The 26,593-nt window shown below is 42.1% G+C and overlaps 1 protein-coding gene across 2 annotated transcripts; it reads left to right on the top strand.

Moving 5' to 3' along the window:
- On the top strand, positions 1 to 26,212 carry PSMA5 (proteasome 20S subunit alpha 5). Of its 2 annotated transcripts, XM_033198343.1 has the most exons (9): positions 1 to 158; positions 4,855 to 4,921; positions 11,751 to 11,877; positions 14,096 to 14,163; positions 15,063 to 15,170; positions 15,311 to 15,369; positions 16,759 to 16,861; positions 17,842 to 17,928; positions 25,971 to 26,212. In XM_033198343.1, exons 1-9 carry the CDS (start codon positions 130 to 132, stop codon positions 26,046 to 26,048), a joined length of 726 nt encoding a protein of 241 aa, XP_033054234.1. In that variant the 5' UTR covers positions 1 to 129; the 3' UTR covers positions 26,049 to 26,212. The 2 variants fall into 2 exon arrangements, with proteins under 2 accessions (XP_033054234.1, XP_033054235.1); XM_033198344.1 differs by lacking the exon at positions 4,855 to 4,921 and having other exon boundaries at positions 16 to 158.
- The last annotated feature ends 381 nt before the right edge of the window (positions 26,213 to 26,593 follow it).

Here is a 26,593-nt window from a genome sequence, read left to right on the forward strand (position 1 = left end):
GCTAAAGAGGTCGCGGTCGCACGCGCAGTTGGTCTTTGGTACTGTGGCGGTGTGGGTGAGTTGAGTGCCAGTGGAGTCGTGTTGATCCTCAGAATCCCCGCGTAGCCGCTGCCTCCTCCTGCCCTCGCCATGTTTCTCACCCGGTCTGAGTACGACAGGTCCGTGCGGCTGGGGGACGTCGGGTGGGAATTATGGGTGGGCAGGCCGGGGACCTGGCCGCGCGGCCTGGGTTCTGCCGTGTCATGGGGCTCCCCAGGAACCCGAGATTGGCCGGACCTGGGGATCTCTTGCCCTCCTCAGGCGCCCGCCGTGGTTCCCAAGCTAGACCACATCGGCGGCACTTGTCCTACCGCTGAGTCACCCCCTGGGTCCTAACTCAGTGCGGAAGCGAGAAGCTCCGACTTGTGCTTGGTAAAGAAGGCGTGAGGAGCCGGTACTCCTAACTTGAACCCGGAGAGGGCCAAGGGTCACCCCTTGCCCCGTTCATCTTTTCGCGCCTAGTATGACTACCTTAAACAAACAAACAAAAAGTTAAACGTGCCTCCTGGCAGAAAAAGCAACTGGTTTGTAGTAGGGCATGCTGCGGTGTATAGTTTCTGCAGAAGCGCGAACGCAGTCGTAGCTTTGGCTGGATATATTGTATGGAGTCTGATTTTATAGGAACTGGAATTTAGAGTGGTTTTCAAGAGATTTCTCATCATGCTGATTCCAACTGACCAAAAATTTTCTGACTTTTTAAAAGTTTAAAGCAAATTTTAAAAAACTTGTGGTGTAAAAATGCGTGCAATATTAAGTTGTACATATTTATGCTGTAGATATTTTTACTTTCAGTTTCTGTTTTCATGAGTTAAGTTTTTACATAGCTACTTTTTTTTTTTAAAGTCAGGGAAGGCAGACATTTTCTTTGTACTGAGTGGTGTCAGAAACTGCATTTCCTGTCAAGTACATGCTGATCCTTTCAAGTATATGCTGACCACGTGCAGTTACCACTTTTTCATCTTTTTTTACTGACTCATAGAAGATGTGTGTGAAGTTTTGACATATTTCCCCACTGTCCTACAAAGTGACTTTGTTGGTCGATATTTAACTTCTAGAACATTGAAGAGAATCATCTTCGGGTGACATATAATTTTGAGTTAGGGTGTGTATGATAGAAATTGTTATCATTATCAGAAATCATTTATTAAATTTTGTGGCCATTTACTTAACATATGTATTGACTGCTTTGTTACTTACTTTTCTGTCTTCCCAAGACGACCTAAAATACATCCCTTTTTATTCTCTTAGTTAATGTGCTTGAGTGCTTGCTGTGAACAAAGCACTGTTCCTAGGTGCTGATGCTACAGCAATGGACAAAATCAAGCTCCTTGCTCTCATATAGGAGACTCTTTTGAGACAGTCTCGCTCTGTCGCCCAGGCTGGAGTGGAGTGATGTGATCTTGGCTCACTGCAACCTCCGCCTCCCGGGTTTTGTTTGTTTGTTTGTTCTTGAGACGAGACAGAGTCTTGCTCTGGCACCAGGCTGCAGTGCAGTGGCATGATCTCGGCTCACTGCAACCTCTGCCTCCCGGGTTCAAGCGATTCTCCTGCCTCAGTCTCCCGAGTAGCTGGCACTACAGACACACGCCACCACGCCCAGCTAATTTTTGTATTTTTAGTGGAGACAGGGTTTCACCATGTTGGCCAGGGTGGTCTTGATCTCTTGACCTCGTGATCCACCCGCCTTGGCCTCCCAAAGTGCTGGGATTACAGGCATGAGCCACCGCGCCTGGCCCGCCTCCCAGGTTTAAGCAATTCTCTGCTTCAGCGTCCTGAGTAGCTGGGATTACAGGCGGTGCCGCCATGCCCGACTAAGTTTTGTATTTTTAGTTGAGACTGGGTTTCCTCATCTTCGCCAGGGTAGTCTTGAACTCCTGACCTTGTGATCCACCTGCCTTGGCCTCCCAAAGTGCTAGGATTACAGGTGAGAGCTACCTCGCCCAGCCTGAGACTCTTAAAGAATTGTTTACAGGCACAGTGTCTCATGCCTGTAATTCCAGCACTTTGGAAGGCCGAGGCAGGATTGCCTGAGCTCAGGAGCTGGAGACCAGCCTGGGCAACATAGTGAGACCTCGTCTCTACTAAACATTAAAAACAAATCAGCCAGGTGTGGTGGTGCTGATCTTGTCTCCAAAAAAAAAAAAAAAAAATTTGTTTATAGAAGTAACTATAGTGTGAGTCAGAAATATATTAATGCCATTAGAGAAACTCAAATCAATACCATCGAATTTTTGATGAGGGATTGCATGCAATATGAGAGGATCTTGGAAAACTTCACAAAGGAGCTGACATTTAAACTTGGTCTCTTGAAAGAGTAGGAATTTAATAAAGACAGTGAGATCACTAGTTTTGAGTTGGAGAATATGGGATAAATGAAGGAGGGGCAATGGAAAAGCAAAGCATTTTGGGAAAAGTCCAGTCTGACTGGCACATATGATACATGTATGGGAACAGCAGGAGATAATGGGAATAACAGGATGCTGCTAGATATTGAATGGTTTTTAATACGAGGCTAAGGAGTTTGGGTCCTAGTTCTGTAGGCAACTGTGTGCTGTTAAATAATAGTTGTGTTTTACAGAGATTAATTGTCTGAATTAGGGAAAAGTGAGTCAATACCTGTTAGGCTGTTACAATAGTTAGGTGAAAGGTAATGAGGGCATTGAGAAGGAAGAGTGATGTGTTACTGTGGAGGAGGAATTGATATGAATTGGTATGACTTAGCATATAGTTGGATATGGGAAAAGATGAGGAATGAGTCAGATCATTCAGAACTTCCTATCTTGGGAACACTGGAAGATTGGAGGTGTTTTAAAATAAAACTGAAATAGGAATGGCAGGAGATAAAGTCAATTTTGCAAGGTGACTGGATTTAAAGAGATAATATTTCAAACTGAAAAATGTTAAGTGTTAAGTGCTAATGGGATATGCTAGGGGAAATGTTCAGCAAACATTTAAATTAGTTAGGAAAGAGGTAAAACTGGTAATAGAGATTTGGAAGTAACTGGTGCTTAGCACTCTGTCACCCAGGCTGGAGTGCAGTGGTGCCATCTTGGCTCACTGCAATGTCCGCCTCCTGGGTTCAAGGGATTCACGTGCCTCAGCCTTCCAAGTAGCTGGGATTACAGGCGCCTGCCACCACGCCCAGCTAATTTTTGTTTTTTTAGTGGAGATGGAGTTTCACCATGTTGGCCAGCCTGGTCTCGAACTCCTGACCTCAGCTGTTCCGCCCGCCTCGACCTCCCAACGTGCTGGGATTACAGGCATGAGCCACCACGCCAGGCCAAAAGCACTGCTATATGACATGTTACCTGTTGTGAAGTCCAGACTCCATAAACCACGGATTGCAACCATCTCATTTATTTGTTCACATATTTTTTGTGTCCATTGTGTGCTCAAAGCTTTTATAGGTGAGACCATGTTTGGTGCCTCTTCTCCGTAGGGATTTCCAGCACACTTGAGCAAGGAAAGGTGGAAAGTGTTAAGTGTAAGGGGAAGTGTTTTAGAGAGAAAAGCAGTCTGACATGTAATTTATATAAATGTTGAGTGAATTAACTAGGTTAGAATTAGGAACTACATGGATCTCAGTCTGTTAAGATAACAATAGTAATTCATACAAATAAGTAGAGAAATGTACCTGTGACTAACTTTTACTAAAAAGTAATAATTAGGGCTGGACGCAGTGGCTCACGCCTGTAATCCCAGCACTTTGGGAGGCTTAAGTGGGCGGATCACTTGAGGTCAGGAGTTTGAGACCAGCCTGGCCAACATGGTGAAACCCCATCTCTACTGAAAATACAAAAATTAGCCGGCCATGGTGGCAGGCATCTGTAATCCCAGCTATTTGGGAGGCTGAGGCAGGAGAATTGCTTGAACCCAGGAGATGGAGGTTGCAGGGAACTGGAATCGCACCACCACACTCCAGCCGGGGTGACAGAGCACACTCAGTCTAAAAAGAAAGAAAGAAATTGGGCCGGGCACGGTGACTCACACCTGTAATTCCAGCACTTTGGGAGGCCGAGGTGGGTGGATCATGAGGTGAGGAGATTGAGACCAGCCTGGCCAATTTGGTGAAACCTCATATCTCTACTAAAAATACAAAAATTAGTTGGGCGTGGTGGCATGCACCTGTAGTTCTAGCTGCTGGGGAGGCTGAGGCAGAATTGTTTGAACCCGGGAGGCGGAGGTTATAGTGAGCCGAGATCATGCCATTGCACTCCAGCCTGGGCAACAGAGCGAGACTCTGTCTCAAATTAAAAAAAAAAAAAGTAATAACTTTTATAGAGATTGTCTGAATTAGGGGAAAAACACTTCGGACTTGCTCCACGAGTCAATACCTGTTAGGAGACTATTACAAAAGTTAGGTGAAAAGTAATGAGGGCATTGAGAATGGAAAGAAGAGTGTTAACCCCAGATATTAACATCATATGCATGTTATGGGAAGAGGATAAGGAAAAATGCACATTTTCTTGGAAATTGGCTGATAGTTTTGGGGCATGAACTTACCGAAGGAACTGATAAGTCTGTTCAAAATGGACCCAGGTTGATTCAGGATTGAGGCAGAAAAGTCACTTGCTCTCATTTCATCAGTTTGGGAAGACTTTCTGGGAGTGGGGCAGAAGCATTCTATATATAGGTTCCATTCCCTTGAGAAACTGTTAACGTACAAAAAATGCTACAGATTGTTGTGGGCGAAGTAGAGAATAATGACAGCATGCATATTCTGCAGCTATCTGAGCTAGTTGTCAAGGAACTTGAATTCAGTGTCTACATGACTAGTTTTTATGAGTATAATTAATAACTTTTTTTAAATTATAGGGGCGTGAATACTTTTTCTCCTGAAGGAAGATTATTTCAAGTGGAGTATGCCATTGAGGCTATCAAGGTATAGTAGCAAGTAGCATAGTTCCTGAAATTTATGGCTACCTAACATTTTGCTGGCAGAACACTTGGAGTAAATGTGGTTTAACCATTCCTTTAGAAAATGTTCTTACATCCCTTTAGGCAACCACTGTTAACCATTTTTATAACAGTTTCAATACTATTCCTAATATCTATTTTAAAACTTTTTGATCAGTTAACTGCTTCATAATTATCTTAATAGCTTTTTCTCAGTGGGGGTGGAGGGACATATTTGTGCTTTTGATCCTCTTAGCTATAAAGAGGGATACAGAAGTCCAGAATTAGCACTTGTATTACTTTTTCTGTTTTGTTTTCTTTAGCAAATCATGTATCTGACTACCTTTGTATTCTTTTTTTTTCTTTTCTTTTCTTTTCTTTTTGAGATGGAGTCTCGCTCAGTCGCCCAGGCTGGAGTTCAGTGGCGTGATCTCAGCTGACTGCAACCTCCGCCTCTTGGGTTCAAGTGATTCTCTTGCCTCAGCCTCCCAGTAGCTGGGATTACAGGCATGTGCCACCGCGCCTGGCTAATTTTTAAAAAATTTTTAGTAGAGATGGGGTTTTACTACCAGGCTGGTCTCGAACCCTTGACCTCAAATGATTCGCCCGTCTCAGCTTCCCAAAGTGTTGATATTACAGGCGTGAGCCACAACGCCCGGCCCACCTTTTTATTCTTGTTGGTAAAGACACCTTAGGGACTAAAGAGATTTGTTTTAGTTTTTTTTAGAAACAGGGTCTCACTCTGTCACCCATGCTGGAGTACAGTGACACCGTCTTAGCTCACTGCAGCTTCTAACTGCTGGGCTCAAGTTTTCCTCCCACCTTAACTTCCCTAGCAGCTAGGATACAGATGTGTGCACCATGCCTGGCTTTTTTTTTTTTTTTTTGTAGAGATGTGGTCTTGCTATGTTGCCCAAGTTGGTCTCAAACTCCTGGGCCCAAGCAATCCTCCTGCCTCAGCCTCTCAAAGTGTTGGGATTTACAGGTGTGAGCCACCACACCTGGCCTGGACTGGATAATTCTTTGTTGTGGAGGGCCATCTTGTGCATTTTAGGATGTGTATCAATTCCTGGATACTACCCATTAGATGCCAGTAGCACTCTTTCAGTTGTGACAACCAAAAATGTCTCCAGACTTTGCCAAATGTCTGGTGGGGACAAAAGGGCCCCCAATTGAGAATCACTCTTCTAGATAAAAAGTATATATGAATTCTGTCCTACTCTGTTCAGTTGGGGATTCAAGATCAGTATACTATAAATAAAACAATTAGAGAACAATTAAGTGCTAAATTAAGTTTTCTGGCAATGGTTGCTGATTATATATTTGTTTGATTTTTAAGGTATACATGCATGTAGTTTCAGAGTCAAAAGGCAAAGTAGTTCTATAAACCTTGTAACAAAAATAGCAGTTCTTGAGGCCTGCATCATGTATGTTCAGCTTTTCAGAGGCAACACTTCAAATTGTTTCAGCTGGTAATGTTCTAGGCATGTACTTCCATATCTCTACAACACAGGTTTATGGTTTTTTTATTAGACATTATCCATGGACTTTTCATTATGAAGGATGAAGATTTCTGCCCCAACCCCACACCCCTAGTCCCCACCACACACAGTTGTCTTCTGAGGTGGGGACAGGGTGACCCTCTCCATATATATCATGAATATCATAATTTTGTTAGATCATTAGTCAATAGTTACATTAGTATGACCGTAAATGCTTTTCACAGCTGAGCCATTTTGTGTTTTATAATTGTTTTTCTATTTCTGCACAACATTGTTTTTCTTGGAGTTAATAATTCTCTTTTTAAAAATATTTGCTTAATTTAGTATGATCAATAATGCATCCCAAAGTCTCTCCAGGTTACATGTATCCTCTCAAAACATTCAGGCAAATTAAGTGTCCTATTAAGGATTCCTTTTTTTTTTTTTTTTTTTTTGAGACAGGGTCTTGCTCTGTCAGCCAGGCTAGAATGCGGTGGTGCATCTCAGGTCACTGCAGCCTCAATCTCCCAGGCTCAAGTGATCCTCCCACCTCAGCCCCCAAAGTAGCTGGGACTACAGGTGTGCACAACCATGCCCGGCTTATTTTTTTATTTTTTTGAGACGGAGTCTCACTCTGTCACCCAGGCTGGAGTGCAGTGGTGCTATCTTAGCCCACTGCAACCTCTGCCTCCCAGGTTCAAGCAATTCTCCTGCCTCAGTCTCCTGAGTAGCTAGGATTACAGGCACATGCCACCACACCTGGCTAATTTTTGTATTTTTAGTAGAGATGGTGTTTCACCATATTAGTCAGGCTGGTCTCGAACTCCTGACCGTGTGATCCACCTGCCTCGGCCTCCCAGAGTGCTGGGATTGCAGATGTGGGCCACCGTGCCCGGCCTAAATTTTTGTATTTTTTGTAGAGATGGAGTTTCACTGTGTTGCACAGGCTGGTCTTGAGCTCCTGAGCTCAAGTGATCTGCCCACCTCAGTCTCCCAAAGTGCTGGGATTACGGTCATGAGCCACAGTGCCCTATTAAGGATTCTTAATGAAATCTTGGAGCCTTCTAACCTGCTCCAATCTGGACTGGTCGTTCTCTGGGCCTCCTGCATAGCTGTGGACTTCATTTTCTGTGAGATCATTCTAGGCGTTCCCTTTAACTCCCTCTTGTGTTAGGCCCCATGTCACCTTTTTTGATTTATTTGCTCAATTTGGTAGAACCCATTTTCCAATAGTATTATAGAAACTATTTATTTATTTATTTATTTATTTAGAGTTGGAATTTCGCTCTTGTTGCCCAGGCTGGAGTGCAATGGCGCGATCTTGGCTCACTGCAACCTCCGCCTCCCGTGTTCAAGAGATTCTCCTGCCTCAGCCTCCTGAGTAGCTGGGATTACAGGCATGCGCCACCACGCTCAGCTAATTTTGCATTTTTAGTAGAGTTGAGGTTTCTCCATGTTGGTCAGGCTGGTCTCGAGCTCCCGACCTCAGGTGATCCGCCCGCCTCAGCCTCCCAAAGTGCTGGGATTATAGGCATGAGCCACCGCACCTGGCCAGAAATAATTTTAAATTTCCAACTTCTTTTGTTTCTTTTCGTCTTCTTAGCATCCTGTTCTTGTTTTATGGATGAAATGTCTTATTTTTCTTCAACCGTTTTCTAATTTTTCTTGAAATTTTTTTTCCCTGTGGGACATTGTTGCTCATCCCTATAATCCCAGCACTTTGGGAGACTGAGGCAGGAGGATCACTTGAGCCTAGGAGTTCAAGACTAGCCTGGGCAACATAGCCCATGTCTAGAAAAAATTTTAAAAATTAGGCTGGGTAAGGCTCACACCTGTAATCCTAGCACTTTGGGAGGCTGAGGCAGGAGGATTGCTTGAGTCTAGGAGTTCAAGACGTGCATGAGCAACATAGTGAGACCTTGTCTTCACAAAATATTTTAAAAATTAGCAATGGCTGGGCGCGGTGGCTCAAGCCTGTAATCCCAGCACTTTGGGAGGCGAGACGGGCAGATCACGAGGTCAGGAGATTGAGACCATCCTGGCTAACGCGGTGAAACCCCGTCTCTACTAAAAAAAATACAAAAAACTAGCCAGGCGAGGTGGCGGGCGCCTGTAGTACCAGCTACTTGGGAGGCTGAGGCAGGAGAATGGCAGGAACCCGGGAGGCAGAGCTTGCAGTGAGCTGAGATCTGGCCACTGCACTCCAGCCTGGGCGACAGAGCGAGACTCCGTCTCAAAAAAAAAAAAATTAGCTGAGTGTGGTACTGTACACCTGTAGTCTTAGCTATTTTGGAGGCTTAGGTGGGAGTATCTCGTAAGCCTGGGAGGTTGGAACTCCATGAGACGTGATTGTGCCACTGCACTCCATCCTGGGCGACAGAGTAAGACCCTGTCTAAAATATTTTTTTTTCCTTTTGAACTGGTCAGATTCTTTAGAGCTATGTTTTTCAAACTGTAGGTCTAGGCTTATTAGGAGATACTAAAATAAATTTAGTGGTCATGAGGAGCATTTCTTTTGAGACAGAGTGTCTCTCTGTCACCTAGACTGGAGTGCAGTGGTGTGATCACTGCTCATTGCAGCCTCAACCTCCCAGGCTCCCAGGTGACCGTGCCACCTCAGCCCCCAGCTACAGGTACGTGCCACTACACCCAGGTAATTTTTTAAAATTTTTCATGGAGGTAAAGTTTTGCCATGTTGCCCAGGCTGGTCTCAAACTCCTGGGCTCAAGTGATCTTCCTGCCTCAGCCTCCCAAAGTGCTAGGATTATAGGCATGAGCCACCACTCCTGGCCCAGATTTCTTTTTTAAGTGTAGATATCAAAATGCCTTGCCCACAGTAGTGGTGAGTGGTTTTTTTCATGAAATTTTGTTTCTGTTATGTATTTGTATTTATTTGTGGGTTTTAGTTATGAAATAAAATGTATTCCTTACTGTGGCTTTTGGTCAAAAAGTTTGAAAAACATTGCTGAGGAGAAAACTGCCTCTTTGCATTTCATTCTGGGAGGGTATTTCTGGCTGCTGGCTTCTGAGGGCTGAGTAGGGAAAGAAGGCTGAGGTTCTTAACATTCAGTTTGTAAATTTTTACATATTTACCCTGTTTTCAGTACATGATTCCTGCCTTAGACTGTGCTTGGTGTCCCCAATCCAAAGACCCTCTGTTTTACGGTCTCCAGAGAATAAGCCTGGAGTCTTCTGCAGGAGTGGGGGAGGTGCAGTCATCTAGCTTTATAGCATAGGGGAGGGCATCTGGGAATCTGTTTCTTAAACACTGGACCATCTTGCAGTTTTTAGCTCCTTGTTCATTTCCATTTCCAGAAGTCCTTTTTGCCACCATTTCCTTTTGTGAGGTCCTGTGATAAAAATCAAGTTGTTTCTTTACTTTCTTTACTGCTGGTTTAGGATTTGGATTACTCGGGTATCACTAACCTGTCTTCTTTTTAGCTTCAAAGTTATGTTGCTGTGTCTTCTCCCACTCTCTGTTATAGTGGATTTATGCCTTTTTAAAAGTCCTTTAATCTTACATTAACAGACTTAAGGAAGGCGTAGAACGAATGTATGTCGTTAGTTTACACCTTTAACTAGAAATATGAGCATTCATTTTTATTTATTTATTTTTTGAGATGGGGTCTCACTCTGTTGCCCAGGCTGGAGTGCAGTGGCATGATCTTGGCTCACTACAACCTCTGCCTCCTGGGCTCAAGCAGTCCTACTGTTTCAGCCTCCTGCATAGCTGGGAATATAGGCATATGCCACCAAGACTGGCTGATTACTGTATTTTTCATAGAAACAGAGTTTCACCATGTTGCCCAGACTGGTCTCGAACTCCTGTACTCATGCAGTCTGCCCGCCTCAGCCTCCCAAAGTGCTGGGATTACAGGCATGAGCCACTGTGCCCAACCTGAATACTCATTGTTTTACATAAAATTTTTTGACAGTTCATCTCCTGTAGTTATGCAGGTATCCACTGATTAAGAAAATACATGCCAAAAAGCTGGTATACATTTAATAACACTTCTAAATAAAGTCACAACTTAACACATTTGAAAAATAATATAATGTGTGTGAAACGATCAGTCTGCAGACATGTTAAGCAAGTTATACATAAAGATTCATGGGATTCTTTGGAACCCTTTGCAATGCTCACACTTGGCAGTGATTACTTTGTAGAAATAACTGAATATAATGGAAATTCAAAGCACAAAACATAGTCATGGAAGGCTTTGATGAGTGAAATTTGGATAGGGGAAATGAAGAATGTATTCCAGGGGAGACAGCATGAGCAGAGGGGTGCAAGAATAGGAGATAATGTGGCTTGAGCAAGTGGGTTGGGCTATACCTGAGGGATTTTGTTGGAGAATAACGAGTATTGAAGTTGGAACGGAAAAGTGGCATCAGGATATGAAGGCTCTGGAAGTTTATTTGGATATTATAGGCAGTATAGGGTGATGTTAATTCTTGAGAGAAGAAATATAATGATAATAGCATTTTATTAGATCAGTCAGGCTATAACATGAGAGATACATTGAGAGAGATTAAAGATGAGAGAGGTTATTGAAGTAATCTAGGCATGGAATATGAATAACATTTGTTCATATTTGGCAGGCACCATTTTAAGCATTTTGTAATACATAATGTGTTTACCCTTCTTGTTATTGTCATCCTCATTTTGCAGGAAATGGGCATAGAGGAGTAGTAGATGGCTGGGTGTTACATAAAGAGATGAATTCCAGGGATATTGTGGACTTCTAGCGACCTTAAATAATTAATAGTTTTACGCTGTTGGTGGTGATGATGGTGGTGGTTCTTTTTGTCCCTCCGTACCTTCCTTTATTACTTTTTTGGAGGTCAGGTAGGTTGGGGAATATCACCTCTTGGAACAGACCAAGATAGATGTAAGAGGTGAAAAGAGACCGGGTCCGGAAAAGACATTAAGAGTTTTATTACTTTCTTGCCCACTATGTTTAGAACTTTTGAATCCTCCCTCCTCCAAATATTGGCATTAGAGAATGGATTTTTCCAATGTTTGAAAGACTTTGTTGAACTTAGTCTTTTGGGGTTCTAGAAATTACCTGAGTAAATTATAAAGAAAACATTAAAAACCTAAAAAAAAATTAAGGGAGAAAAAAAAGAACTTTTTTCTGTAAATCAATATTCTTGCTATTGACAGGAATAGTATATTAATTACTTAGAGTATATTAGGGTGCTCTTCTCTCTGCCTATAAGATGTGGCCAATTGAAGTTTCTATCATGTGAAGATTTACAGAGAGCTATCTGGTGAGTATGTGAGACAGTTATTTGATCTGTATATGGTAATCATAAGATGTTTCTCTTTAGCTTGGTTCTACAGCCATTGGGATCCAGACATCAGAGGGTGTGTGCCTAGCTGTGGAGAAGAGAATTACTTCCCCACTGATGGAGCCCAGCAGCATTGAGAAAATTGTAGAGATTGATGCTCACATAGGTAAGGAGTGGAGGAAAGCTGTTCTGTAGGACCTGGTCTGGGTTAATTAGTCCTCTTATGATGTTCCAAGGAAGGTTTATGAAACGAACACGTTATCCCCTTGTTCGCTATTGTTTTCCAGGCGGTAGGCCAGAATGCGTAAATGTAGGAGTAGGAGGCTGTTGCAGGGCTCATTTATGTTTAACCTACTCCTAGAAGTACCTTTCCCCTCAAATTTAGACTTGGTAAATGTGATGGTTGTTGAAATATGCAAAGGTTGAATCATAGGCCAGCTCCTTACGATGGTTGGGTCTTTACTGATGCATAATATTTGCTCTAGTAGGAGGCCACTAGAGCACAGGATTATGTATGGGAAGCTGGAGTGTCCATTGAGAAAAGAGGAATTCTCAAAGATCTTTGGAGTGACTACAAGTTATAAGAATAATATAGACTTGACTACATCAGTCTTCCTCCTTTGTTTTCAGATTATCTTTGTATTCCTTGTTCCCTCTACCCACTTTTTTGGTCTTTAATTCCCCTGCCTTGACTTCTGACATCATTGTATAATAGTATTACAGGGTGAGTAGTTCTACTTACTTATAGAATGGCATTTTGTTTGGCTATCCAAATTTTCTTAACCTGTCTAGTCATCTAATTAATGAAGCATTGGTAAAATAATTAATTGCTTGGAGGCATCAGAACCAAATGCCGGGGTGACTCTGGAAGCTTGATACTATCTCTTTCATAGATATAGAAACTGAGATTTTATCTTTTAAGATTGGAACATTGTGTCTGCTTTAACTCGAGTCACTTGTCTTTTGAAGGTAGCTCAGTGTCACTACATTCAACAAATTGAGAGCCTACAATGTGCCAGACATTATGCTAGATACCAGGGAATAGAAAGGAATAAGACGTAGTCCTTGTGTTCCAGGAGCATACGGTCTAATTGTGGTGGTGGACATGTCAGTAAGTCAATGCAATTAAGTGACAAAAGTATTAAGAAAGACTCTAGTGTGTTCTTAGTAGGAGTACAAAAGAAGAAATAATTAGTTTTGCCTGGAGTCAGTGATAGTGGGGCTTTCAGAAAAGGATTCCATGAAAGTGATTTTGAGCTGAGTTTAATTCTGAAAGATAAGGAAGTGTACACAAGGCAAACAAGTGTCTGGGTATAGCAAGGGAGAGCATTCTAGTCAGAGGGAATAGAAATGACTGAAGCCGTCATGGTGTAAAATATAAAATACCATAGCACAAGCAGTTTTGTGGGACTGGGACATGAACTGCAGCAACAGATGAGTCGGTCAGAGAGTGGAATTCCTTTTTTACCACACCAAAGGCTTCAATGTAATCCTTTTGCAAGGATGGGAAAGATTTTAAGCAATGAGGTAATAGGATCCCATTACAATTTTAGAAAGGCCATTCTGATAATGATATTAAAGGTAGACTAGAGGCAGGGAGGCCAGTTAAAAACTTGTAATAGTCCAAACAAAGAGATGGTGGAGGTTTTAACTAACACAGGAGCCAGAGAATGGAGAGGAAGATAGAAATTGACAGAACTTGTGATCTGATTGGTTGTGAGGGCCAACGAAGAAGACGGGGTCTAGAAGGGAAATGAGTGTGTGATATGTCCAAGTAGATATATTAAGGAAGTTATTTGGCTTTATATGTCTGAAACTTGGGAGAGAAACTTAGGCTGGAGATTTAGATTTGAGTCATGGTGCGTAAAATAACAGTTATAGCCATAATTGTGGCGGCTTGGCCATCAGGCAAACTCTCTCTGATATAACTAGTTGTTTTGTGTTTGGGACAGAGAGGCAAAAGGCTTTTGATGTATTCGAGAGTCCTCCACTGTAGTCCATAGTGAGGTGATTTTCTTTTCTCTGTCTCCCAGGTTGGGACATTCGTGTTTGCTTAGTTTGAAAATGTATCATCATCTACAAAGAGTGCTAAAGGGATGCTTAGGGATGTAATATGTGGAAATTCATGTTTGTTTAGCTGCTTTTCTCTGGACTTATTTTTATCATCTGGACTTCTGTGTCATTGTGGATGGTTTTTTGTTTCTAACATCGTTAATACTTGGGTTCAGGGCAGATCATTTCCTGTCTAAACTTTCGGGTATAAAATGCCATGGGATAGCTGAATGGCTGCCATGGTTCCACTCCAGAATTTCAGGATTTCCTGAGTGAATGAAAGAGTTCTACAAGGATTTGGCCACTGGGTCACTGTCGCTTTTACTTTGCAGGTTGTGCCATGAGTGGGCTAATTGCTGATGCTAAGACTTTAATTGATAAAGCCAGAGTGGAGACACAGGTAAAATTGGCATTATCTCCCTTTTACCAGGATGCTTGAGTTCCTTGTTTAGTGATTATGTAGCTGCCTGGGCTATAATGCAGGTATCTGTGTCAATATTAGATGTGGCTCTTGGGAATAATTTTGGGTAGAATTCCCAGTTAGAACTTTCTGGGGCTTGGAGTTTAGCTGTCTGATCATTGCAGTTTTAAAGAGGCTCTGGTCAGTAGTGCTGACAGTGTCTTCCTTTTTTTTTGGCTTTGCCTTATATAAAGCATGCATTGCAATGCATTGTTTCCTAATTGACTTTCTGTGGGAGCATCATGGCAGGAGGTGGACATAGTTAAAGGATATTCTCACCTCAACTGCCTTTGTTGCCAGGCTTGCAAATAACAGCCCTCCTCTGGTGAGTAATAACTTGTACCAGCTGACAAATACTGGTCAGGGATACTGTTTTTTTTGTTTTTTTAAACTTTGTAGCTGCTGCTTGGAGATAAGCTAGTAAGAAAAATATATCACACGGTAAATTTTTTGCACTTACTTGCAAGTTTGCTGTCTGTACTTATGTAAGAATAAGTCATTTAACCTAAACATCAACAGAATAAGCTAGAGTCTTTGAGGGAAAGAGGCACTTTTAGTTTTTGACAAGAGTAAACTTGGTGCTTTCAGGGCATAGCCCTCTTTTTCAAGGCAATAATTCTCTTGTCCGTCGTTGCTTAGAGTCCTTGTGATAATGTTTATTTCCAGAGCTATTTCTCTTCCTCTCATGTACTCCCAAGTACTCAGGGTTAATGTTAATTAAGAAAACCACATTTGAGCCTTCAGTTTCCAATCCCAGTTTAAAGGAATATGCGTAGCAGATGGTGGGCTGCCTCAGTGTCCTTATTAGAAGGGTGTACCATGGTTTGCTCTTCTTCTAGAACCACTGGTTCACCTACAATGAGACAATGACAGTGGAGAGTGTGACCCAAGCTGTGTCCAATCTGGCTCTCCAGTTTGGAGAAGAAGATGCAGATCCAGGTGCCATGGTGAGTGTAATACTTGTGTCGAGTTTTTTTATTGTTCTGTGGGACTTAGGACATTTGTCCTGTAAACATAACATTCCCAGCCCCTCTCACTCCTTACTTCATAGCCATTTATCTTAATATCTCTTACTTTTTGGTTCTAGTCTCGTCCCTTTGGAGTAGCATTGTTATTTGGAGGAGTTGATGAGAAAGGACCTCAACTGTAAGTACCATTTTGTAATTTTCCCCCATGCTTTTGTGGGGAGTTATTTTAATTTGGGGTGGGGACTGAGAAGATTACTGTAGACTGTTAGCCAGGTATTAGCACACACCTGTAGTCCCAGCTACTTGAAGGCTGAGGCAGGAGGATCTCTTGAGCCCGGGAGTTGTTATCCAGGCTGTAGTGAGCTTATGATTATGTCACTGCACTCCAGCCTGGATAACAGAGTCAGACCCCATCTCTTTAAAAAACATATTTAAAAAAGATTATTGTAAAAAGGGCTATTGTAGAGTGTGTGTGTGTATATATATATATGGCTTCTAATACTACAGTTTAGTGATTCTATGCCGTTTGCCCAAATTTGGGGATTCCATGAAGAATTCCCCTATTGGAACCAGTGCTAATTCTGGAAGGAATTAGAAGTAACTTGTTACTATAGTCAGGGTATATTTTAGAGCTTTGCTCTGGAATGTTGATCTGATCCTCATCCTCAGATATTTCTAAGAAAGGCATAAACAAGTACCATATTTGGCCGGGCGCGGTGGCTCAAGCCTGTAATCCCAGCACTTTGGGAGGCCAAGACGGGCGGATCACGAAGTCAAGAGATCGAGACCATCCTGGCTAACACAGTGAAACCCCGTCTCTACTAAAAATACAAAAACTAGCCGGGCGAGGTGGCGGGCGCCTGTAGTCCCAGCTACTCGGGAGGCTGAGGCAGGAGAATGGCGTAAACCCGGGAGGCGGAGCTTGCAGTGAGCTGAGATCCGGCCACTGCACTCCAGCCCGGGCGACAGAGCGAGACTCCGCCTCAAAAAAAAAAAAAAAAAAAAAAAAACAAGTACCATATTTATACATAGTATACTTCTGAATCCCTAAGGAAGTTGCTAATTTTTTTAAACACTTTCTAAAATGTCTGGTTTCTCCAGACATAGAACATCTTTTAGATCTGTGCCTCAATTTTTTTTTTTTCTTTTTTTTTTTTGAGACGGAGTCTTGCTGTGTCACCCAGGCTGGGGTGCAGTGGCTGGATCTCAGCTCACTGCAAGCTCCGCCTCCTGGGTTTATGCCATTCTCCTGCCTCAGCCTCCCGAGTAGCTGGGACTACAGGCGCCTGCCACCTCGCCCAGCTAGTTTTTTGTATTTTTTAGTAGAGATGGGGTTTCACCGTGTTAGCCAGGATGGTCTTGATCTCCTGACTTCATGATCTGCCCGTCTCGGCCTCCCAAAGTGCTGGGATTACAGGCTTGAGCCACTGCGCCCGGCCGCCTCAATATTTCAGTGGTGTCTCCTGGCTCCAGGGCCAAGCATTTATGCTTTGTTTTAGTGAGACGTTTGTTACATAAAGTGCCACCACTCCTGAGCATTTTAGTCCTCATTTTGGGGGTTTTGCAGGTTTCATATGGATCCATCTGGGACCTTTGTACAGTGTGATGCTCGTGCAATTGGCTCTGCTTCAGAGGGCGCCCAAAGCTCCTTGCAAGAAGTTTACCACAAGGTAATTAAGTATTCTCACAACCCTTATTGTTTTTTTTAAATCATGGTATAATTGACATATAATAAAATGTGCAAACCTTAAGAGTTCAGTTCTATGAGTTTTGACAATTGCAAAACAAGGTAACACTTTCATCACCGCCAAAAAAATGCTCGTCCACATTCCAGTCAATCTCTTTCCCTCCTTTGCAACCATGTTTACCACTGTCCATTAGTTTTGTCTGTTCTTGTGCTTTGTTATAAATGGAATTAAACAATTAGTCAGTTTGTATCTGTTTTGTTTAACACTGTTTTTGAGATCCATTCATGTTGTACCAGTATTTCCATTTGAAGGCTGAGTAATATACGGTGGTATGGGTGTACCACAATATGTTTATCCTCTATCTCCAGCTTTACTTAGCATTTTACAATTGGTTCTTGAAGCAAGTGGGCATTTGGTATTTTCTTTGTAGATGGGAAGATTTGGTTTTGGGTAACTCATTGGTGTGACTGAAGGCTGCTTTACTTATTCAGGTGGTTCATACAGGGAAGCCTGCCTACATTAGCTCCTAGTAATACTGATTTTACATGTGGAGGAAATTAGGTACAAAACAGGGTAAATATGAATTTTCTAGATCATTGGGCTACCTCTTAGATCATTTGGGCATTATTGTTCATAGGGTATTACCAATAATACTATCTTCTAAATTAAAAGAGGAATGCAAATGTACACAAGGTAAGTCTATCCCTTTCCCCTTCTTCAAAGATTACTTTGGTTGGTGACTTTATTGTGGCTCACAATAAGGTTTTGGGTTTTTTTTCCTGAAAAAGTGTATTCTACTTATTTGCCATTTACTTGAGTTCTGGAGATACTTGTAATGCACCATAGTAAGATGTTTGACATACTTGCTAAATACTTTTTTCAGTGAGATAAAGGGAAAATCTTTGAAGGAAGGAGGGATTGTATATAATTAATAGGCATGTTCTTGCCTTCTTTGTTTCAAGTCTATGACTTTGAAAGAAGCCATCAAGTCTTCACTCATCATCCTCAAACAAGTAATGGAGGAGAAGCTGAATGCAACAAACATTGAGGTACTTTCTGTTTTATTGTTGGATTTTTTCGTTTGTTTTTTTAAGAGATGAGGTCTGGCTATATTGCCTAGACTGGTCTTGAACTCATGGGCTCAAGTAGTCCTCCCACCCCAGCCTCTTGAGTAGCTGGGACTATAGGTGCACACACCAGGCCTGGCTAATGTGTTTTAATTTTTTTAGAGATGGGGTCTTGCTATGTTGCCCAGACTGGTCTTAAACTCCTGGCCTCAGGCAATTCTCCTGCCTTAGCCTCCTAAGTAGCTGGAACTATAGCTGAGAGCCACTGCACCTGGCTGTTTTATTGTTTTTTATTCAGATATTATAGCTGGCATTGCTGAAGACTACATAGATCATAGAAATCACATTTTTGTATATTTAGTTCCTAAGAAATTATTAACAGCCTTTGAATAATAAACAGCTTTAGTAAAGTGGTGCTGGCAGAAGCCAGAATTCACTGAGTTAAAGAATGAGGCCTGGCGAGGTGGCTCACGCCTATAATCCCAGCACTTTGGGAGTTCAAGGCAGGCAGATCACTTGGGACCAGGAGTTTGATACCAGCCTGGCCAGCATGGCAAAACCCCATCTCTACCAAAAATACAAAAACTAGCCAGGTGTGGTGGCACGCACCTGTAGTCCCAGCTACTAGGGAGGCTGAGGCATGAGAATTGCTTGAACCCAGGATTTGGAAGTTGCAGTGAGCTACTGCACTCCAACCTGGGCGATAGAGGGAGACTCTGTCTCAAAAATAAAATAAACAGAATGAAAGGGAGGTGATGAGTGGAGAAAACAAGAGTATGCTGCTTTCTTAAGAAGTTTGATTTGTGTCGGCAGAAGGTAGCATTCAATAAAAGGATTGTGCCGTTTTAAGGATGGGGAAAAATCTTGAAAATACAGAGATGAAACTAGCTTATAGAAAAATGTTGAAAGAGCCGGGCGCAGTTGTCTGTAATCCCAGCACTTTGGGAGGCTGAGACAGGTGGATCGCTTGAGGGCAAGAGTTCAAGAGCAGCCTGCCCAATATAGTGGAACCTCATCTCTACTAAAAATACAAAAATTAGCCAGGCGTGGTGGTGGATGCCTGTAATCCCAGCTACTTGGGAAGCTGAGGTATGAGAATCGCTTGAACCCAGTAGGTGGAGGTTGCAGTGAGCCGAGATTTCACCACTGCACTCCAGCCTGGGCGACAGAACGAGACTCTCTCAAGAAAAAAAAAAAGCTGAAAGAAAGAAAAGGAGAGGTTAGGATAGTGATGGAAAAGTTATAGAAGAGGTAAGGCATGGTACACATGAAAGAGTTGGTTTTGAAAAGTAAAATTCATTCAGCATCATACTGAGTACCCATTATATAGCAGGTATTATGCTGGATGCCCAGGGATACAGACACAGAAAATCCAATTCCTATTCAAGTAGTATACTGTGTAGTGTGGGGAACATATAGATAATAAGAACCAACCTGGGGTGATACTTCTATAATATCAGTAAGAACAGATTCCCGTATGTGTAACTTAGACTAAAGCATTAGGGAAGCTTCTTGGAAGAGGAGATGTCTGGAAAAGGGAGCAGAAAGGTATCCCAGGAAGAGGGGACAACATATGCAAAGGGTTCAAGATGTAAAAATAACATTGTGGGTAAAGGAAACTTTGAGGTTTTGTCTGTTGGGTGTGGGATGTATATAAAATGTGGGGGATGATAAGGGATGGGACTGGAGAGGTATGGACCAGCTTGGGAATGTCCTTTTTTAGTGTGCTAAGAGTAGACAGGAGGAAAGGAAGTAATGACGAGTAAAGATAGGTGGGCTTGGCGGTAAACTGGAGAGATGTCCCACATTTCCCCGGAATTTTCCTAGTGATTGTAAGGTCATCTGCTGAGGGTGGGTGAATGCAACAGTAAAATTGAGAATGGGAAATATTTGGAAAAGTCATTATGGCTAGGGAAAAGAGAAGACAGGGAAGAGTAAAAGGATTGCTAGGCCATATTAAAATCCTAGTTGAGGCCAGTAATCCCAGCACTTTGGGAAGCCAAGGCAGGCAGATCACGTGAGGCCAGAAGTTCAAGAGCTGCCTGGCCAACATAGTGAAACCCCAGCTTTACTAAAAAAAATACAAAAAATTAACTGGGTGTGGTGAGCTATTCGGGAGGCCGAGGCATGAGAATTGCTTGAACCTGGGAGGTAGAGGTTGCAGTGAGCTAAGATTGCACTCCACCCTGGGCAACAGCACGAAACTTTGTCTCAGAAAATAAATAAATAAAATGTAAAGGCCAACCAAGGCTATAATTATAAATCAGTAATTAAACCAATTAGTACTTACCAGGATATTTGTTGACCACACTCATGAGAAAATGGATGGTTGGATTAATCCGTAGTAGGGGATTGACTAGTTAAGGACAAAAAATTAGAGAGTACTGGAGGGTATTGTTGGTGAATGTCTCACCCATAGAACCAGCTTTCATAGGCTGCTGTGAAAGGTCAGTCTAAGGAGGGCTAACATTTGGGAGCCACTGCTCTAGAACCCATCTACTTTAAGTTCTTAGTCTATTAGTTGTTCCTTGGAGCTCCAGCCTCCCTCCTTTTCCCCTAAGAAAAGGAAAATATCCGGCCAGGCACGGTGGCTCACGCCTGTAATCCCAGCACTTTGGGAGGCCGAGGCAGGCGGATCACGAGGTCAGAGATTGAGACCACCCTGGCCAACATGGTGAAACCCCATCTCTACTGAAAATACAAAAAAATTAGCTGGGCATGGTGGCGGGTGCCTCTAGTTCCAGCTACTCCGGAGGCTGAGGCAGGAGAATGGAGTGAACCCGGGAGGCGGAGCTTGCAGTGAGCTGAGATCGCGTCACTGCACTCTAGCCTGGGCGACAGAGCGAGACTCTGTCTCAAAAAAAAAAAAAGATCCAAGTTACATCTTACATCTTTCTTTTAAAGAAAATCTTTATATATACCTCCTTCTATCTAGTGTCCTTACTTTTAATGAACTTTTTTGAGATATAATTTACATACAGTAAAATGTACCAATTTTAAGTTTACAATTCAGCAGATGTTGACAAATGTACTACCCCATATCTGTCACCCCAGTCATTATATCGATCCTCCCAAAAAGTTCCCTCATGTCACTTTGTAGTCTCTTCCCCCACATTGATCTACTTTTTGTCACTATAGATTTGTTTTGTGTTCTAGAATTTAATATAAATGTTTTCGTTTGTTTTTTTTTAAGAAATGAGGTCTGGCTATATTGCCTAGACTGGTCTTGAACTCATGAGCTCAAGTAGTCCTCCCACCCCAGCCTCTCTAGTGGCTGGGACTACAGGTGCACACACCAGGCCTGGCTAATGTGTTTTAATTTTTTTAGAGATGGGGTCTTGTTGTGTTGCCCAGACTGGTCTTAAATTCCTGGCCTCAGGCAGTTCTCCTGCCTCAGCCTCCTGAGTAGCTGGGACTGTAGGTGACTATAGGGACTATACTTCTTTCACTTGGCACGATTTTGAGATTCACCCATGTTGCATCAATTCTGTTACATTTTATTGCTGAGTGCTATTTCATCCATCCTATTTTTTCACCTTTATTGCCAAGTCTCCTCCAAACAGAACCTGTCTTATCTCCACTGCTTCACCTCTCATTGACTCCTCAATCATTACTATTTGTTTCAGCTTTTATTATTTCCATGAGACTGCTCCTTGGTAAGATAACTCTTATTTGTCAGATTTCATGGTCACTCTTTGGAACTATCATTTGACCTTTTTGAAGCATTCACCTCGAATTTGACGGTTCTAAAATTAAAATCATTATCTTTCTTAAAAACCGTTTCATCTTCCCGTATTTCTAATCTTGGTTGATGACACCCCCCAGTGCACTTGTTATGCACATGAGAAACCTGGAAGACTTTGACTTTCCTTCCCTTTTACTCAATCATTTCTTTGCTCCCTTATAAATAACTCCCAAGTCAATGTCCCTTCTGCATCCCTACTTCCAGTGCCTTCTTTTGTTCAGGTCCCCATTTTTCCTCTACCTTGTATATTTTCAGAGGCCTCCTAATTAATCTTGCCCTCCTCCATTTCAGTCCCTTTTTTCCCCATTGTGCTACTACAGTGGATTTTCTAAGCTACATCTAATCTTAATTGTTCTCCGCTTAAAAAATATTTTCTGGCTGGACATGGTGGCTCACGCCTGTAATCCCACCACTTTGGTAAGCCAAGATTGGTGGATCACTTGAGGCCAGGAGTTCAAGACCATCCAGACCAGCATGGTGAAAGCTCTGTCTCTAATAAAAATACAAGAAATTAGCTAGGCACGGTGACATGTGCCTATAATCCCAGGTACTAAGGAGGCTGAGGCATGAGAATTGCTTGAACCCAGGAGGCGGAGGTTGCAGTGAGCTAGGATCATGCCACTACACTCCAGAGCAAGACTCTGTCTCAAAAACAAACAAACAAAAAAAACTTTTCTGACTTCTGTTATCTGTGAGATAAATTCCAAAATTCTTTCCATGGCATAATTCACTATTTCTTAAGTCATATGTTTAATCTATTAGAGACTTTGCTAAGCATTTTACATGCAATTACTTCTCTTAATCTTCACAACACTTCTATGAGATAGATATTCCTATCCCGAAAATCTTATTTTACAGAAGAGGAAACTGACTTTGAGAGGGTAGGGCCAGCCGGGCGTGGTGGCTCAAGCCTGTAATCCAGCACTTTGGGAGGCCGAGACGGGCGGATCACGAGGTCAGGAGATCGAGACCATCCTGGCTAACAGGGTGAAACCCTGTCTCTACTAAAAAATACAAAAAAAAAAACTAGCTGGGCGAGGTGGCGGGCGCCTGTAGTCCCAGCTACTCGGGAGGCTGAGGCAGGAGAATGGCGTAAACCCGGGAGGCGGAGCTTGCAGTAAGCTGAGATCCGGCCACTGCACTCCAGCCTGGGCGACAGAGCGAGACTCAGTCTCAAAAAAAAAAAAAGAGAGAGAGGGTAGGGCCAACAGGTAAATGGTAGAGTCAGGATTTGAATCCAGGTCTGGTCTTAGGTCTTATACTTTTAACCACTTTAATGTACTGTCTCCCATGGGCTCTGACCCCCCCGTTCCCTCTTCTTTTCATGTCATATTCCATGTGCAGCCTCCACTCTAGCCATACAGAATTACTTTCAATTTTGCAAATACATCATGTTCTTTTGTGGTTCTGCGCATTTGCACATTGTTTCCCTTCCTGTCTTTGATTGTCTGACCCATTCTTGCCATGCTTTAATACATAACTCAAAAGTTGCTTCTCCCTGAAGCCTTCCTGGGCTCCCCCAGATCACTCTTATACATATGCTTAGCTTTATTATAACACTTACCTGACATTGAACACATTGGCATCTAGCACTTAGTAAATAAGACGGACTTTCTTCATCTTTGGATCCTTAGTCACAAGTACATGTAACTAATACACAGGTGCTTATTAATTAATTATTGGTGAAATAGAGTGAAAGACAGTATCTGTTCTACCTGCCTCATAGAAGTGTTTTTTGAAAGTGAGATAATAAATATAAAAATATCTTTCATATTATGCAAATACATTTATTATTATGCAAATGTAAGGGATTATTTTTACTTATCTAGTGATGAGCAACTTCCTGAAGGCAGTCCTTGGCTCAAACTCTATTATTAATAGTATTGATTTGCGTTCCAGTTCTTCTGTAGGACTGTTCTACTCAGAGTTTTCCCAGTTTCTGCTTTTTAGCCCCTGTAATGTTTTGAGAAGGCTAGCCTGAGTCATAAGTGAAATTCTTTAGGCCCTCACTCTTTAGATTATTGCCCTTGTATTTCTCTGTCCTCACGTCATTGATCATCAAGTAAAGATATACCTTAACAGAAGCAGTAGTAACATTTTTATTTATTTATTTATTTATTTGAGATAGGATCTCACTTTGTTGCCTGGACTAAAGTGCAGTGGTGCGATCTCAGCTCACTGCAACCTCCACATCCCAGGTTCAAGCAATTCTTGTGCCTCAGCTGGGACTACAGGCACGTGCCACCGTGCCTAACTAATTTTTGTATTTTTAGTAGAGATGGGGTTTTGCCATGTTTGCCAAGCTGGTGTCGAACTCCTGACCTCAAGTGATCCACCTGCCCCAGCCTCGCAAAGTGCCAGAATTAAAGGAATTACAGGCTACGACGTCTGGCCAAGAGAAGCAGTAATATTTGTATGTTTAAATATCCTTGGAATGGAGCTCATGGTCTATATGGTAAACTAATTGTTTACCTATATTTTGCAAATATATTTGGGACTTTTCTGACATTTCACGTAATTGGAGATATATCTTTTAGGAGAATCTAGAGGAGACTACAAGCTTTGAGAGGAGAACATTTTTTTTTTTTTTAAGTCTGTTCCAGGTATCGGATGTCTTAAAATGTGCAGCAGTCTTTCTGAATTTTACTTATAGATGAGGCAGAGGATACTAAACATCATATAACTGGATTATGCTAATTCTGTCTTGCAACTTTCAAGTTATATTAAATATCAGGACTGAAAATTACTTTAAAATGCCCTACTATCTTTAATTTTTTAAAAATTATTATTAATTAATTTATTACTTTAGACAGGGCCTCTTTCTGTCACCCAGGCTGAAGTGCAGTGGGATGATCACAACCCACTGCAGCCCTAATCTCCCAGGGTCAAGCAATTCTCCCACCTCAGCCTCCTGAGTACATGGGACACAGGCATTTGCTATACCCCCTGCTAGTTTTGGGGTTTTTTTTTTTTTTGGTAGACACGGGGTCTCCCTGTGTTGTCCAGACTGGTTTTTGACTCTTGGACTCAAGTGTACCTCCCGCCTCAGTCTCCCAAAGTGCTGGGGTTACAAGCATGAGCTACTGTTTCTAGCCATGTGTTTAATTTTAAAAACTGAAAAAAAAAAAAAAAAAAGACACTATGAGGAAATGACATGTAAAACACAAATCTTTTGAGGCAAATGTGGCACCTATTGCTCAGTATTGCCTAAAACTTTGGGACACAATCAGCAGAGAGAATGGAAAACCTAGTCATGTTAGTTAAATTTGAAATTAACCATCTGGACTTCCAGTTGTTACTGATCTTCAGCCGTCACAACTGATTTCCTGTGCCAGTGTTAATAAAATCTTTTCTTGGCCAGTCCTTTTAAAAAACATAACAGGCCAGGTGCAGTAGCTCACGCCTGTAATCCTAGCACTTTGGGAGGCCGAGGCGGGTGGATCACCTGAGGTTGAGAGTTCAAGACCAGCCTGATCAACATGAGAAACGCTGTCTCTACTAAAAATACAAAATTAGCCAGGCGTGGTGGTGCATGTCTGTAATCTCAGCTACAGGGAGGCTGAGGCAGGAAAATCGCTTGAACCTGGGAGGTAGAGGTTGTGGTGAGCCTAGATCATGCCATTGCACTCCAGCCTGGACAACAAGAGTGAAACTCTGTCTCAAACAACAACAACAACAACAAACTTTTTTGATAAGTTTTGCCACATAAACAATTTTAGAGAAAATACCTTTCAGTAGTTAATGATTATTTGTTGTAGGCAATGGTCTAAGCACGTTATATATATTAACATTTAATCCTCACAACTACTCTGTGAATTAGCTATTCTTATTGTCCTCATTGTACAGATGAAGAAATAGAGGCACAGAGTGGCCAAGTAACCTGAAGTCACACACACAAGCTCAACTTTTAAGTATTTAAATATACTTCAAATATAATTCTAAAGGAGTCTTTAACAGAAAAAAGTACTGACTCCGTGTACTTTGCCGCTGCTTTTGTGATCCCTGTTGAAATGACTTCAAGAAGTGACAGTGATGCCAGGCATTTGGTTAAGTATGATGTGGTGAGTTAACCTTAAAATAGAAAATTTGGTCAATAAGCATTTTTATTTTGGAGCCAGAGAGCTATTTTAGGGACCTGCTGCCTGGGAAGGCCTTGGGACAGCAGATCCCTTAGTTCCTAATGAATAGCTGCATCACCAACACAGCTTCTCCTGACCATGGTAGGGCCATCTGCAGGGTAACTGAGCCCAGCTTATTAACCCTTCTGTTTTCTTTCCAGCTAGCCACAGTGCAGCCTGGCCAGAATTTCCACATGTTCACAAAGGAAGAACTTGAAGAGGTTATCAAGGACATTTAAGGAAGCCTGATTCTCAGAACTTCTCTGGGACAATTTCAGTTCTTAATAATGTCCGTAAATTTTATTTCCAGCTCCTGATCCTTGGAAAATCTCCATTGTATGTGCATTTTTTTAATGATGTCTGTACATAAAGGCAGTTCTGAAATAAAGAAAATTTTAAAATATTTGTTAATAGACTGTTCTCTTCTAATAGTCTTTTTTTTTTTTTTAAAGAGATGAGGTCTAACTATATTGCCCAGGCTGGTTTCGAACTCCTGGGTTCAAGTGATCTTCCCGCCTCTGCCTCCTGAAGTGCTGGGATTATAGGGGAGAGCCACTGCACCCAGCCATTGTAATAACAGTCTTTTGTTTGAAATGCACGTTAGTGGGCCAAAAGGATAGCGTTATTAATATCCCTATTCTATGAAGATGTCTGTTCTAAAACTGTTTTAGTGATGCTCTATAACAGAATCAACTATATCCATTAATCCCTTGGTGTTGATAAATGAACTCTTCCCAGTGGTTAATAGATGTTAACAGCACTGTAAATCCATTTTTGGCCCTGT

This window comes from Trachypithecus francoisi, unplaced genomic scaffold, assembly GCF_009764315.1.
Source record: "Trachypithecus francoisi isolate TF-2019V2 unplaced genomic scaffold, Tfra_2.0 Lachesis_group5, whole genome shotgun sequence".
NCBI classification, from domain to species: Eukaryota; Metazoa; Chordata; class Mammalia; order Primates; family Cercopithecidae; genus Trachypithecus; species Trachypithecus francoisi.